The 16,475-nt window shown below is 44.3% G+C and overlaps 1 protein-coding gene across 1 annotated transcript in view; it reads left to right on the top strand.

Moving 5' to 3' along the window:
- Positions 1-16,475, top strand: part of LOC140476820 (SCO-spondin-like) — a 354,974-nt gene that overhangs the window by 229,581 nt on the left and 108,918 nt on the right. Inside the window, exons 56-58 of the mRNA XM_072569613.1 lie at positions 2,185-2,346; positions 5,228-5,341; positions 10,105-10,243. Of these exons, the coding sequence (XP_072425714.1) occupies positions 2,185-2,346; positions 5,228-5,341; positions 10,105-10,243 (415 nt within the window). The remainder of the gene's footprint in view (positions 1-2,184; positions 2,347-5,227; positions 5,342-10,104; positions 10,244-16,475) is intronic.

Below are 16,475 nucleotides of genomic sequence, written 5' to 3'. Positions count from 1 at the left end.
TTTCCTGGGTGCACAGCTGGGGATCAAAGATGGCACTGCCACCTGGGGTCCTGGGACATGACAACAATGGTGAGTGCTTTGACATTTTTGGAATCACCTGACAGGGGTGCTGGAGGGATGTGGTACCTGGATAATCAGAGGTAAATTCTCCAGGATATTCAACAGAAATGACATTTGGCCGATTTCTGGTCAGTTTTACCTACTTGATTGAGGAAGGGTGGAAATGTACTGCAAATAGTTCAGAAATGGCTAGTTTTTAAATCATTTATCAGATGTGGATGTCACTGACTGGGCCAGCATTTATTGCTCATCCCTAATTGCCCTGGAATGGAATATCATACTAAGGTCATTTCAGAGGTGCGATAAGAGTCACATGTAGGCCAGACCAAGTAAGGATGGCAGATTCTCTTCATTAAGGCAATTAGTGAACCAGCTGGATTTTTATAACTATCTGCAATGGTTATATGGTCACCATTAAAACTGACTTTTAATTCCAGAATGTTTTTATTGAATTCAAATTTCACTACCTTGCACAATGCGATATGAACCAATGAATCCCAGAACATTGAGCTGGCTTTTCTATTACCAGCTCAGTGAAACTTCCATTACATTGACCAGGCTAACCCTTGGAATGACCGAGTTTAGGAGAACAACACTAGATTGAAACATATAAAACCTGAAGAATCTTGACAGGCAGTCGGTGTGGACAGCATGTTTCCTATGTGGGAGAATCTAATACTAGGGGTCACTATTAGAAAATCAGGGGGCGCTCATTTAAAACACAGATGAGGTGATTTGTTTTCCTCTCAAAGAATTGAGTGTCTTTGGAGCTCTCTTTCTGAAAGGTACAGGAAGCAGAGTTTTTGAATATTTCTACAGTAGAGATAGATGGATTTTTATTAAGCAAGGAGGTGGACGGTTATCAGGATTTGTGGATTTGTGGTAACAATCAGATCAACCAAGATCCTATTGTCTGGCAGAGCAGGCTTGAGGGGCTGAATGGTCTACTCCTTCTCCTGGTTGCTTTTTGCATGTTTCATGAGCTTTTCTATCATTTCTCTCTGAGTTAAGAATATTTTTGTGATTGATGTCTTCACTCCAACATCCTATTGAAAACAGTCTGGTAATTTGTATTATGTGGATGTGCCAGTGTTGGGACTGGGGTGGACAATGTTAAAATTTACACAACACTAGGTTATAGTCCAATCGGTCTATTTGGAAATACAAGCTTTTGGAATGCTGCTCCTTCATAAGGTAGCTCATGGGGCGGGATCATAGGACACAAATTTATGCCAAAAAATTGAAGTTTTGCACAACTGCTGCAATATATTGAACAAACCTAGATCACTGTTGAGTCTTTAATCACTTAGAATGGTACGCAAGTTTCAATTCATTAATATGTAAATCCCAGAACTTCCTTCAAGTCACATTCCCGAGATAACTTGAGGTTTTATCAAAAAGAGTGACATCTCAGCTCAGGCAATGTATTAAAGGTGTAAGGTTGGAATCTGTGAATTTTCATTTGCAAATTTGTATCTGTAGATACATTCTATTTTGTTCAAAAGGCACACAATCTATAGGCAGTCAGTCCATGTGACATTTGATAAATTCCTACTTTGGAAATAGAACCAGTCTGACTCAAAGTTGGAATGGAGACAGACTCTAACCTCACGCCTTGATCCATTGCCTGAGTTAAGATGTCACTTCTTTTTTATATAAAACCTTATTTCAGTAATTTGACTTGAAAGAAGTTCTGGGATTTACATATTAATCAATCAGAACCTGCATCCCCATTCTAAGTGATTAAAGACTTAGCAGCAATCTACATTTGTTCATTACTTCACATCGGTTGTATGACACTTTGATCTTTTGCTATAAATTCTGCGTCCTATGATCCTGACGAAGGAACAGCACTCCAAAAGCTTGTACATCTAAATAAACCCATTGGACTATAACGTGGTGTTGTGTGATTTTGAACTTGGTAACTTCTAGTCACTAAGGTTCCTTGATGCCCAGGATTCAGAAGGCAGGCCCTGGACTTTTTCATGTGAAGTTCCACAAATTATTTTAGCACTTTTTCCCAGTCCCTCTGCCTTTCCATGTCCCTTTGAGACCTGTCTCTCTTACAATGATACCTCTCTGTCAATGACTCAAAGCAATACATGGGTACTGTCTGTTTTACAGACGACTGTTCTTGGGGTTCCTGGGGTGCGTGGAGTCCCTGCCGAGAGCCCTGCAGTGGAGGCTTTCGCATCAGAGAACGTACCCTCACCCACCCCCAGGACACTGCCAACTGTCAAGGTCCCAAATTCCAGTCAGAAAGTTGTAACACTGCCATGTGTCCAGGTAAGTGATTGCAGATTATACATAGAACTAACTTCCATTATGATAATGACATCATGGTTACTGACAATCTTGTAACAATTTTTTATCTTCGATATAAAACTGCATGTCCAACTATGTCTGTTGTGTAAGAAAGTTTAGGATCTGCACAAGTTATCACATGGAGGAGGCTGAACCCTCATACTCCTGGGAATTCAGGAACAATACAAAGGGAAAAAGGAGGGATGTCATCATTTGAACTAAGGTTCATGAAACAGTTCGGAGCAGAACTGATTTACCAGATGGATCAGGGACTGTTGCTCTACTAGTCTCAGGGTCAAGGATGTCACTGAGCAGATGCAGAACAGCCTGAGTGGTAACTTGGAGTGGGGAATCAGACCGAGGGGGTGAGACGCGGGTACATGGTGGTACGGTGGCACAGTGTTAGCACTGCTGCCTTACAGCGCCAGAGACCCAGGTTCAAATCCCACCTCAGGCAACTGTCTGTGTGGAGTTTGCACATTCTCCCCATGTCTGCGCGGGTTTCCTCCGGGTGGTCCGGTTTCCTCCCACAATCCAAAAATGTGGCGGTTCGGTGAATTGGCCAGGCTAAATTGTCCGTAGTGTGAGGTGAAGGGGTAAATGTAGGGGAGTAGATCTGGGTGGGTTGCTCTTCGGAAGGTCAGTGTGGACTTGTTGGGCCGAAGGGCCTATTTCCACACTGTAAATAATCTAATCTAATCATGAGATAAGACCCTGATGGAGGGCGTGGGATGTTTATGAGGGGGAGGAGGAGGATTCTGAGAGGTTGGGGGTAAGATCCTGAGGGGGAGTGGTGGGTAGAATAAACAAGTGGGACATCAGGGTCTTTTCTATCCAGATGGTGTCTGATGTCATCTGGAGTGAGGATAGAAACAGGAGGATAGAGCAGAAAAAGCACTTCTGACTGAACAAATGATGCACGAGAAAGGAAATTTAAATTTTGTTTCTTATTCATTTGACTTGGACATTTCTCGCTTGCCAACACTGATAAGACCATAGGAGCAGAAATTAGGCCCTTTGGCCCATCCAGTCTGCTCTGCCATTCAATCATGGCTGATAGGTTTTTCAATCCCATTTGCCCACTTTCTCCCCGTAACCTTTGATCCCCTTGGCAATCAAGAAAGTATCTTTCTCTGTTTTAAATGTACTCAATGACTGGCCTCCACAGCCTTCTATGGCAATGAATACCACAGATGCACCACTCTCTGGCAGAAAAAGTTTCTCCTTATTCTCCCCGTGTCTGCGTGGTTTTCCTTTGGGTGCTCTGGTTTCCTCCCACAATCCAAAGATGTGCAGGTCAGGTGAATTGTCTATGCTAAATTGTCCATAGTGATAGGTGCATTAGTCAATCAGAAATGGGTCTGGGTGAGTTACTCTTCAGAGGATCAGTGTGGACTTTTTGGGCCGAAGGGCCTGTTTCCACACTGTAGGAAATCTAATCTAATCACTGTTCCGTTGTGATCTTCTATCATTGAGGATAGGCATATTGTTGAACCTCCTTCTCCAATGAGTTCTTTAATTGTCCACCACCATTCACAACTGGATGCAGCAGGACTGCAGAGCTTGGGTGTGATCTATAGGTTGTGGGATCACTTAGCTCTTTAACTTGCTGCATGTTTTGGTGGCTTCACCAGGTTGACACCTCATCTTCAGGTACGTCTGGTTCTGCTACTGGCATTCCCTCCTGCATTCTTCATTGAACCAGGTTTGATCCCCTGGCTTGATGGTAATAGTTGAGTGGGGGATATGCCAGGCCACAAGTTTACAGATTGTGCTGGAGTACAATTCTGCTGCTTTGATGGCTAACAGCACCTTATGGATGCCCAGTCTTGAGTTGCTAGATCTTTTTGATGTCTGTCCCATTTAGCACAGTGATGGTGCCACACAACACAATGGAGGATAGTCTCTGTTTGATTTTTCTCCCAGTTAGCAGTCCCAAGTCAAAATATCCCCTTCAATATAACCACTCGCTGCCTCTCTCCCACTGCCTCCTGTTATGAAGGTATCAGTGTGTACTGTACCTTTAAGAGAGACTGGAATCTGGCACAGGCTTAGGCGCAGAGTATGCTGAGAGAATTTAAAATGGAACATTTGACTGTGAAATCAATAGTGCAGCTGAGTTGCCATGAAACAAGAACAAACTCAAATTCAGCCAATCATTTTAAATTATGCTCCAAGATACTCAAACTCCAGTTGAATTTGAAATATAATGTTTTGATGACAACAAACCAATGAAATAATCCTTCTTGCCAAGCCTTTTTCATGCCCCCTCCTGGCTTTCCTCAGTCCATTTCTGAGCTCCTTTGTAGTAAGCCTGTAATCCTCTAAAGCTGTTCTAGATCCTTGCTTCCTCCACCTTAAGTAAGCTGCCTTCTTCCTTTTGACGAGAAGTTCCTCTGTTCTCGTCACCCAAAGTTCCTTAATCTTACCCCTTCTTACCTTTCTCAGAGGAACAAATTTGTGCATCACTCACAACAACTGCTCTTAAATAGTCTCCACGTGTTTGCTGTGCCCTTTCTGTGGAACAGTTGCTCCCTTTGTATCAACCTGCTAGCTGACAGTTTTTGGAGTAAATATGTTTTGGGTTTCAAGACAGGGATTCCTGGTTCAAAGTGAGCAATAAAAACAGTATTGTGGATGCTGGAGATCTGAAATAAAAGCAGTAACTGCTGGAGAAACTCAGCACGTCTAGCATTCTCCGTGGAGAGAGAAACCGATTTAATGTTTCTAGTCCAGTATGATTGTACTTCTGGAATGTGGCTGATTCTTCTACAAGGTGGTTCAGCTGTAGCTGCCTGATGAGACAACTGTTAAAAGACCTATGAAACCTTCAGTGTATTCACAAACTATTGTCCATTTTCAGGAGAGGTCTGTGAAGACAGAGGGAAAGAGTTTGTGTCATGTGCAAATCACTGTCCAAGGACCTGTACCGACTTGTGGGATCACGTGGAGTGTCTCCAGGGAGGATGCAAGCCTGGTATGTGGATATCCCAGCCTGGAAACCAGATTGATGCAGAATGTTGTTATTTGTTTTGGTTTTAACAAAGTTGTGTTTCACTGAAACAGATACACACAATGCCGCAGAGTTTGCTTTAACAATAAAATAGAAATTTATTACAAAAGAACCAAGGATAGAATAGAATAATCTAGAATATCATTTTATAGCACAAATTCAAAGATTCTTAAACACGCAACAAAAGCAAAGTCCTGCTACTTCCAAAAAAATCCTTTATAAATTGAAATCAAACAAATTAACTTTTGCATTGAAGCCAACACACCTTTTGTACTGTATTCAAAACACCACTCAAATACCCACAACACAATCCCCACATCCGTCATTTCAGGAGATTTAAGTCTTTTGTGACTCCAGCTATTAGACTGGAACTGTACTTAGCATCTTGCTGAAGCTATCACATCTTAGCCTCAATATACTCAGCTTTAAGTAACCTCTTCAGAGTTTTGACATAACATTTTAGTCAGGAATGAACACTAACTCCTCTCTCGTAGGTAACCTAGCTCCTACCTTTCCCAGGAGAACATAAGATCTAGGAGCAGGAGTAGGCCGTCCGGCCCTTCGAGCCTGCTCCTCCATTCAATAAGATCACAGCTGATCTTTCTGTGGCCTCAGCTCCACCTGCCCACACTCTCACCATGACCTTTAATTCCTTTATTTTAAAAAAAAATTGACTTTAGCTTTAAAAGCGTTTACTGAATTAGCATCAACTACTTCCCTGGGCAAGAAATTCCATAGATTAACAACCTTCTGGGTGAAGAAGTTCCTTTTCAATTCAGTCCTAAACCTGCTCCCTCTAATCTTGAGGCTATGCCCTCTTACCCTAGCTTCACATGCCAGTGGAAACATCCTCTCTACCTCTATATTATCTATTCTCTTCGTAATTTTATATGTTTCTATAAGATCCCCCCTCATTCTTCTGAATTCCAATGAATATAATCCCAATTTACTCAGTGTCTCCTAATAAGCCAATCCCCTCAACCTCCTCATCCAAGTCATTTATAGAAACTACTCAGAGCAGAGGCCCAAGAACAGAGCCCTGTGGGACCCCACTCAACACTGACCTCCAGGCAGAATACTTTCCATCTACAACCACACTCTGCCTTCTGTCAGCCAGCCAATTCTGAATCCAGATAGCCAAATCTCCCTGTATCCCATACCTCCTGACTTCATGAATGAGCCTACCATGGGGAACCTTATCAAATGCCTTGCTGAAGTCCATATATACCACATCCACTGCTCAGCCTTTGTCGACCTGTCTTGTCACCTCCTCAAAGAACTTAATAAGATTTGTGACGCACGACCTGCCCCTCACAAAGCCATGCTGACTGCCTTTAATAACTCTATGATTTTCCAAATAGTCATAAATCCGATCCCTCAGAGTTTTTTCCAAAACCTTGCTGACCATAGACGTAAGACTGACTGGTCTGTAATTGCCAGGGATTTCCCTATTCCCCTTCTTGAAAAGAGGAACAACATTTGCCTCCTTCCAATAATCTGGTACGACTCCCGTGGAGGATGAGGAAGCAAAAACTTCGCCAGCAGCTTAGTGACCTCCTTTCTCGCTTCCTGGGAGCAGCCTTGGATAAATCTGGTCTGGGAGAAAGTGAAGACGGCAGATGCTGGAGATCAGAGCTGAAAATGTGTTGCTGGAAAAGCGCAGCAGGTCAGGCAGCATCCAAGGAGCAGGAGAATCAACATTTCGGGCATCAGCCTGAAGTAGGGCTGTTGCCCGAAATGTCGATTCTCCTGTTCCTTGGATGCTGCCTGACCTGCTGCGCTTTTCCAGCAACACATTTTCAGCATAAATCTGGTCTGGCCCTGGGGACTGATCAATCTTAATGTTTTCCAAACTTTCCAGCACATCAACTTCATCCATCTTGATCTGTTTAAGCCTGTTTCCCAGCTCCTCAAAGATCTCATTCATGACAAGGTCCCTTTGCTTAGTGAAAACCAAAGCAAAAAACTCAATTAGAGCTTCCCCTATCTGCTCAGACTCGACTCCCTACGCTATCCCTGATCAGCCCTACCTTCTCCCTGATCATTCTCTTATTCCTCACGTAGGAGTAAAATGCTTTTGGGTTCTCCCTAATCCTTCTTGCCAAGCCTTTATCGTACCCCCTCCTGGCTCTCCTCAGTCCATTTCTGAGCTCCTTTCTAGCAAACCTGTAAATCCTCTAAAGCTGTGCTAGATCCTTGCTTCCTCCACCTTGCGTAAGCTCCCTTCTTCCTTTTGACAAGAAGCTCCTCTGTTCTCGTCATCCAAAGTTCCTTAATCTTACCCCTTCTTACCTGTCTCAGAGGATCAAATTTATGCATCACTCACAACAACTGCTCCTTAAATAATCTCCACATGTCTGCTGTGCCTTTTCTGTGGACAATTGCTCCCAGTCTGTACTTCCCAATTCCTGTCTGATATCTTCATAATTTCCTTTTCCTTAATTAAATATCTTCCCTCGGTAACTGCTCCTTACCCTCTCCAAGGCTATGCTAAATGTGAGGCAGTTGTGATCACTTTCACCAAAGTGTTCTCCCACTGCGAGATCTGACACTTGTCCTGGCTCGTTGCAGAGCACCAAATCCAGAATGGCCTCTCCCCTCGTTGGTCTGTCTACATACTGAGTAAGGAAACCCTCCTGAACACACCTGACAAAAACAGCTCCATCCAAACCATCTGCACTAAGGAGGTTCCAGTCGATTTTGGGAAAGTTGAAGTCACCCATAACAACAACCCTGCTACATCTACATTTTTCCATAATTAGCCCAGCCTATGAGTTCTTCAAACTCCCCACTGCTATTAGGTGGTCTGTAGAAAACCCCCAATGAGGTGGCTGTCTCCTTGCTGTTCCTAACTCCCACCCATACTGACTCAGTAGACAAACCTTCCTCAACAACCTTCATTTCTGTAGCCGTGATGCACTCTCTGATTAGCAATGCTACACCCCCTCCTCTTTTTCCACCCTCCCTGTTCTTTTTAAACGTTCTAAACCCTGGAAAATCTAGCACCCATTCCTGCTCCTGTGAAATCCACGTCTCTGTTATGGCCACAACATCGTAGCCCCAAGTACTGATCCATGTTCTAAGTTTGTCACTCTTATTTTGAACACTTCTTGCGTTAAAGCAGACACACTTTAACCGGACCCTTTGTTTCATCGTGTGAAAAACCCTCCCAATTGATTCACTACATTCTGTCACTGCCCCGTCTACAGCTACCCCCATCTCAGGTATGTAGCTCTGGTTCCCACCCCCTGCCAAACTAGTTTAAACCCTCCCGAACCACACGAGCAAATCTCCGATCCAGGACATTTGTGCCCCTCCAGTTCAGGTGTAACCCATCCTTCATGTACAGGTCCCACCTTCCCCAGAAGGTATCCCAATGGTCTCGGTATCTGAAGTCCTCCCTCCTGCACCAGCCTCACAGCCACATGTTAAGCTGCATACACTGCCTGTTCCTCACCTCACTATCTCGTGGCACCGGTAGCAAACCTGAGATCACTACTGTACTCATCCTGCTCTTCAGCTTCCAACCTAACTCTCTGTGGTCACTTTTCAGATCCTCAATCCCTTTCCTGGCTATATCATTGGTGCCAATATGTGCCACGATTTCTGGCTGCTCACCCTCTCCCTATAAACCCGATCGGCGACATCCCGGACCCTGGCACCGGGGAGGCAATATACCTTCCGGGAGTCCCGTTCCTGACCACAAAATCTGTCAATCCGTCTAACTATTGAGTCCCCTACCACTAGCACTTTTCTATTTCCTCCCCCTTCACTTCTGAGCCTTAGTGCCAGAGACCTGACAACTATGGCTTTCCCCTGGTAGGCTGTCCCCACCAGCAGTATCCAAAACGGTATACTTATTGCTGAGGGGAACGGCCACAGGGGATCCCTACTCTGACAGTCGGTTCCTTTCCTCCCCCTGACAGTAACCCAGCTGTCCTTACCCTGTGTCTGGGGAGTGACCACTTCCCTGTACATCCTCTCAATTTCCCCCTCAGCCTCCCAGATGATCCGTAGTTCATCCAGCTCCAGCTCCAGTTCCCTAACTCGGTTTTCGAGGAGCTGGACTTGGATACACTTCCCGCTGATGTAGTTGACAGAGACATGTGTCATGTCTCTCACCTGCCACATTCTGCAGGAGGAACATGCAACTGCCCGAACAGCCATATCCCGCTACTCTGAAAGCCCACACAGGACTAAACAAGGAAGAGAAGAAATAAAATAAGAAAACCTGAAAACTTACCGAATTTACAGACTCTTAGTAAGGTTAGAGGAAGTGGGTGGGAGGGAAGCCCGATGGTGTGGGGTAATGGGTTTAGACCTCACCCACTTAAAAACTTCCTGGCAGCTCTCTCTTCTCTCTGCTCTGTTAAAAATGGAGACCTGACTCTCGAGCTAAATCCCCATTAAGGCCGCATCATTTGCCTGACTGGGTCACAAGATAATCTAAAATAAACAAAAATTGTATTGTTGGTTGAAAAACCCCGTTCTCTCCAAAGACGGGCCTCAAAAACTGTTTTAAAATGAAAATCCCCACAACTACAGAAAAACCTTATAAGTTAATTATTAAGTTCAGATTCATAGAAAACCCACAACTCAAACAGCAAAAACCTACACTCAAGAAACAATATACAATACAACCTCAATGAAGATATTTGATGGCCTTTTCCCCCCTCCTCTTGGCTCAGCTCTGATCTGTCAGACTGAAATTTGATGTTTCCCTACAGGTTGTCGGTGTCCCAGAGGTCATTTGCTTCAGGATTCACAGTGTGTACCTGTGTCAGAGTGTCGATGTGGATCACCCAGCTCAAAACACACTATGGAATATCAACCAGGAGACAGTATCTCAACCCCCTGTGGCAACTGGTAGGGCTGTCTTCAGTGTATAGCTTCATATCTTAAATATGAGAACTTAAGAAAGCAAATGAGGCATAGGCCATTCAGCCCCCATCTAGCCTATTCTACCAATCATGACTGATCCTTTACCTCAACCACACCTTCCCATCGACTCCATACATTCTCAATGCCTAAAAATACTGTCAAACGTTATCTTAAATAGGCAGCAGCTGAGAACCTACAATCTCCTGGGGGCATGAAATCCAAAGTTCCAAATAATTCAGTGGGAGAGTAGCTGAGATGGAGCAGCTTGATAGAGTGGTCAAGAAGGCATACGGCATGCTTTCCTTCACTGGACGGGGTATTGAATACAAGAGGTTGGCAGGTCATGTTACGGTTGTATAGGACTTTGGTTCGGTCACATTTAGAATACTGTGTGCAGTTCTGGTCACCACGCTCCCAAAAGGATGTGGATGCTTTAGAGAGGGTGCAGAGGAGGTTCACCAGGATGTAGCCTGGTATGGAGGGCACTCGCTATGAAGAGAGGTTGAATAGACTAGGATTATTTCCATCAGAAAGACAGAGGTTGAGGGGGTCCTGATTGAGGCCTACAAAACCATGAGAGGTACAGACAGGGTGGATAGCAAGAAACTTTCTTTCCCCAGAGTGGGGCACTCAATTACTAGGGGTCATGATTTCAAGATGAGAGGGGAAAAGTTTAAGGAAGATATGCATGGAAAGTGCTCGATGCAGAGGGTGGTGGGTGCCTGGAATGCATTAAGGTGGTCAAAAAAATGACTGCAGATGCTGGAAACCAGATTCTGGATTAGTGGTGCTGGAAGAGCACAGCAGTTCAGGCAGCATCCAAGGAGCTTCGAAATTGATGTTTCGGGCAAAAGCCCTTCATCAGGAATAAATGAAGGGCTTTTGCCCAAAACGTCGATTTCGAAGCTCCTTGGATGCTGCCTGAACTGCTGTGCTCTTCCAGCACCAAGAATCCAGATCCTGGAATGCATTACCAGAGGAGGTGGTAGAGGTGGGCATGATAGTATTATTTAAGATGTATCTGGATAGACGCATGAATGGGCAGGGAGCAGAGGGACACAGATCCTTAGAAAATAGGCGACAGATTTAGGTAGATGATCTGGATCAGCGCAGGCCTGGAGGGCTGAAGGGCCTGTTCCTGTGCTGGAATTTTCTTTGTTCTTTGTGTTCTTTGTTCTTGAATTGAAATGTGAGTGAGTGAATTTGGAAGGTGCAGAAAAGATGGCCAGATTACAAGGAAATATGTTTGTCAAAGCTAATGGGATATATTTCAATACAAGGAGCCTGACGCATAAGACAGATGAGCTGAGGTCACAGACTGTAAGATCATAAGCTACAGAAGCAAAATTAGGCCATTTGGCCCATCAAATCTGTTCCACCGTTTGATTATGGATGATACGTTTCTCAACCCCATTCTGCTGCCTTCTTCCCATGACCCTTGATCTTCTTACCAATCACTGACTCATGGGAGTATATCATACCCAAAATGTAAACTCTGTATCTCTCTTCACAGATGCTGCCAGACCTGCTGAGTTTCTCCAGTGAATTCAGTTTTAATTTCAGATCTCCAGCATCTGTAGCTCTTTGTTTTATATTTGACAAGACAATGAAAATATACTCTCCTAAAGATGAAGAGTGGGATGGTGTCCACTGGAGGTCAAGGGACATGAAGATTAGGATTAGGAAAGAAAAGAGTAACTGAAGGCTCAATCCAGCAGAGTCCCTTGAGAAGTGTAAATAGTGGATGGAGGGATGACCTAAAAAGAAATTAGGAAGGCAAAGGGAGTGCATAAGAAAAGTTTTGTGGGTGAGATGCAGGAAAACCCAAGGAGATTTTAAACATAGAAACAGCCAGAGAATAGCTCGGAAAAGACTAGGCTCCAGAAGACACCACAGAGGAATCTGTGCGTAAATCTGAAGACATGGCCATAGTCCTCACTAATACTTCGCATTAGTCTTCACAGTAGATGCAAGTATAGACATGACAGTGGAGAACTGTGAAATATTGGAAGAAATTAATATAAAGAGAGGGCAAGTACTAGAGGGTTTAGCAACTGGTAAAATGTGGATAAATCTACAGGCCCAGATGAGATATATCCCAAAGTGTTGAAGGAAGCTTAGGAGGAAATATTAGGGGCCCTGGCGTTAATTTTCAGTCCTTCTCTGGCCCAAGGACTGAGGACTGGAAGACCTTTTGGGTTATCATAGTAGGGAATTTTAACTTTCCTAACATTGATTAGGACTGCCAGAGTGTTAAAGGATTAGCTGAAGTGGAATTTGTTAAGTGCATTCAGAAGTGTTTCCTCAAGCAGTATATAGAACATAGAACATAGAACAGTACAGCACAGAACAGGCCCTTCAGCCCACGATGTTGTGCCGACCATTGATCCTCATGTATGCACCCTCAAATTTCTGTGACCATATGCATGTCCAGCTGTCTCTTAAATGTCCCCAATGACCTTGCTTCCACAACTGCTGCTGGCAACGCATTCCATGCTCTCACAACTCTCTGTGTAAAGAACCTGCCTCTGACATCCCCTCTATACTTTCCTCCAACCAGCTTAAAACTATGACCCCTCGTGTTAGTCATTTCTGCCCTGGGAAATAGTCTCTGGCTATCGACTCTATCTATGCCTCTCATTATCTTGTATACCTCAATTAGGTCCACTCTCGTCCTCCTTTTCTCCAATGAAAAAAGTCCGAGCTCAGTCAACCTCTCCTCATAAGATAATCCCTCCAGTCCAGGCAGCATCCTGGTAAACCTCCTCTGAACCCTCTCCAAAGCATCCACATCTTTCTTATAATAGGGCGACCAGAACTGGACACAGTATTCCAAGTGCGGTCTAACCAAAGTTTTATAGAGCTGCAACAAGATCTCATGACTCTTAAACTCAATCTCCCTGTAAATGAAAGCCAAAACACCATATGCTTTCTTAACAACCCTGTCCACTTGGGTGGCCATTTTAAGGGATCTATGTATCTGCACCCCAAGATCCCTCTGTTCCTCCACACTGCCAAGAATCCTATCCTTAATCCTGTACTCAGCTTTCAAATTCGACCTTCCAAAATACATCACCTCGCATTTATCCAGGTTGAACTCCATCTGCCACCTCTTAGCCCATCTCTGCATCCTGTCAATGTCCCGCTGCAGCCTACAACAGCCCTCTATACTGTCAACGACACCTCCAACCTTTGTGTCATCTGCAAACTTGCTGACCCATCCTTCAATCCCCTCATCCAAGTCATTAATAAAAATTACAAACAATAGAGGGCCAAGGACAGAGCCCTGTGGAACACCATTCACCACAGACTTCCAGGCAGAATATTTTCCTTCTACTACCACTCACTGTCTTCTGTTGGCCAGCCAATTCTGTATCCAGACAGCTATGTTCCCCTGTATCCCATTCCTCCTGACCTTCTGAATGAGCCTACCGTGGGGAACCTTATCAAATGCCTTGCTGAAGTCCATATACACCACATCCACAGCTCGACCCTCATCAACTTTTCTAGTCACATCCTCAAAGAACTCGATAAGGTTTGTGAGGCATGACCTGCCCCTCACAAAGCCATGTTGACTGCATTTAATAAAGCCATGCTCTTCCAGATGGTCATTAATTCTATCCCTCAGAATCCTTTCTAACACCTTGCAGATGACAGACGTGAGACTTGTGGGTCTGTAATTGCCGGGGATTTCCCTATTTCCTTTCTTGAAGAGAGGAATTACATTTGCCTCCCTCCAGTCCTCAGGTACGACTCCAGTGGAGAGCGAGGATGAAAAGATCTTTGCAAGTGGCGAAACAATTGCATTTCTCGTTTCCCAAGGCAGCAGAGGACAAATCTGGTCCGGGCCTGGCGACTTGTCAATCTTAATGTTCGACAAAATTTTCAGCACACCAGCTTCCTCTTTCTCTATCCATTTCAGCATGCACACCTGCTCTTCAAAGGTTTCATTCACTACAAAGTTTGTTTCTTTCGTAAAGACAGAAGCAAAAAACTCATTTAGGGCTTCCCCTACCTCCTCAGACTCCACACACAAATTCCCTATGCTATCCCTGATCGGCCCTACTCTTTCTTGGACCATTTTCTTATTCCTCACATAAGTGTAAAATGCCTTTGCGTTCTCCCTAATCCGTTCTGCCAAGCCTTTCTTGTGCCCCCTCCTGGCTCTCCTCAGATCATTTTTAAGCTCCTTCCTCACCTGCCTGTAATCGTCTGGAGCTGAGCTTGACCCTAGCTTCCTCCATCTTATATGGAGGGTCCTAGTCAGGAAGGGGCAAAAGAAAAGGACAGGTGACTGAGGTGATTGTGGGGAGGACTTTGGGACCAGTGACCATAGTTCTATTAATTTTAAAATAGATATGGAGAGGGACAAAACTGGTCCACATGTTCATGTTCTCGATTAGGGCAAGGTGAATGTTGCTGGAATTAGACAAGAGCTTGCAGGGGTTGATGGGAGTGGTTTGTTTGCAGGTAAAGGGACCTCCAGCAAGTGGGAGGCCTTTAAAAGTGAGATAGCTAGAGTTCAAGGTCCATATGTTCCTGTGAGGGTGAAGGGCAAGGTTGGCAGGAATAGGCAAACCTGGATAGCAAGAGATATTGAGGCATTGACCAGAAAAAAAGGTGTGGCTCAGGTACAGGCAGCTGGGATTAAGGGAATTCCTGGCGGTATACAGGGAATGCAAGAGTTTACTGAAGAAGGAAATCAGAAGGGTGACAAGGGGGCATGAGATAGCCTTCTCTGAGAAGATTAGGGTGGATCCCAAGAGGTTCTTTAAGCACAATACAATTATCCGAATGAGACGGGAAGGGAGTATTTTGTTCAGATAACTGATTGTTCGGAAAACTGATCTGATCGTAAACAAGCAGTAATTTGAGTGCCAGCTGTCGAACATGCTTCCATTATCTAGCAATGCACGCCATAATGCTGTTTAACTGACAACTGAATGCTGAGTTGCCTAACATCATTTTTACGGGACCTTGAGAGCTTGTTCAGGTAATCCGAAATTCGGATAACTGATCTTCAGATAATTAAGGTTGTACTATATATTGAAGGAAAAGAAGAACTAGAGAGAGAATAAGTCCACTCGAGGACAAAGTGGACATGTTTGTGTACTAGTGATATGCGAGGATCTCAATGAATACTTCTCCTTTGTGTTTACCGTGGAGAAAAACATTAAGACTTGGGGAACTTGGGGGAGTTAGTGATGATACCTTGGGGATAGCCCATATCACAGTAGAGGAAATATTAGATGCATTAGAGTGTATGAAGATGGATAAATCTCCTGGACCTGACCAGATATATCCAAGAACACTACGAGAAGGTAGAGAAGAAATTGCGGGGGTTCTGGCTGATATTTTTGCAAAAACGTTAGTCACAGGTGAGGGTAACTCCCGGAAGACTGGAAGGGAGTGAATGTTGTGCCCTTATTCGACAAGGGTCGCAAAGAAAAATGTGGGAATTATAGACCAGTAAATTTAATATCAGTGGTGAGAAGATTTTGAGGGATAAGATATACATGCATTTGGAAAGACAGGGTTTGATTAGGAGTAGTCAGCATGGCTTTGTGAGTGGAGGGAGTGCCTCACACATTCGTTCGAGTTCTTTGATGAAGTGACCAGGAAGGTTGACAAGGGCAGGGTGGTAGATGTAGTCTATATGGCCTTCAGTAAGGCCTCTGATAAGGTTCCACATGATAGGCTGCTCTGGAAGGTTAGATCACATGGAATCCAGGAGGAGCTGACAAATTGGATACACAGTTGGCTTGATGGTAGGAAGCAGAGGGTCATAGTGGAAGTGGAGTGCCTCAGGGGTAGGTGCTGGCCTCATTACTAATTATTATCTATATCAATGATTTGGATAAGAATGTATAAGGCATGGTTAGTAAGTTTGCTGATGACACTAAAATAGATGGTACCATGGAAAGTGAGGAAAGGTATCAGTAATTGCAGCGGGATCTTGATCAGCTGGGGAAGTGGGCTGAGAAATGGCAAATGGAGTTTAATATAGGTAAGTGTGAAGTCTTACATTTTGGAAAGTCAAATCAAGTTAGGAGTTTCATGGTGGACGGTAGGGCGTTAAGGAATGTAGTGGAACAGAGGGACCTTGGAGTTCAGGTGCACAGTTCTCTGAAGGTGGAGTCACAGGTAGACAGGGCAATGAAGGATAGTTTTGGCACACTGGCCTTCATCAGTCAGGGCATGGAGTATAGAAGTTAGC

This window comes from Chiloscyllium punctatum, chromosome 5, assembly GCF_047496795.1.
Source record: "Chiloscyllium punctatum isolate Juve2018m chromosome 5, sChiPun1.3, whole genome shotgun sequence".
In the NCBI taxonomy this organism is placed as follows: domain Eukaryota; kingdom Metazoa; phylum Chordata; class Chondrichthyes; order Orectolobiformes; family Hemiscylliidae; genus Chiloscyllium; species Chiloscyllium punctatum.
Note: the sequence above shows the minus strand (reverse complement) of the source record. Positions and strands in the feature narration are given on the sequence as shown.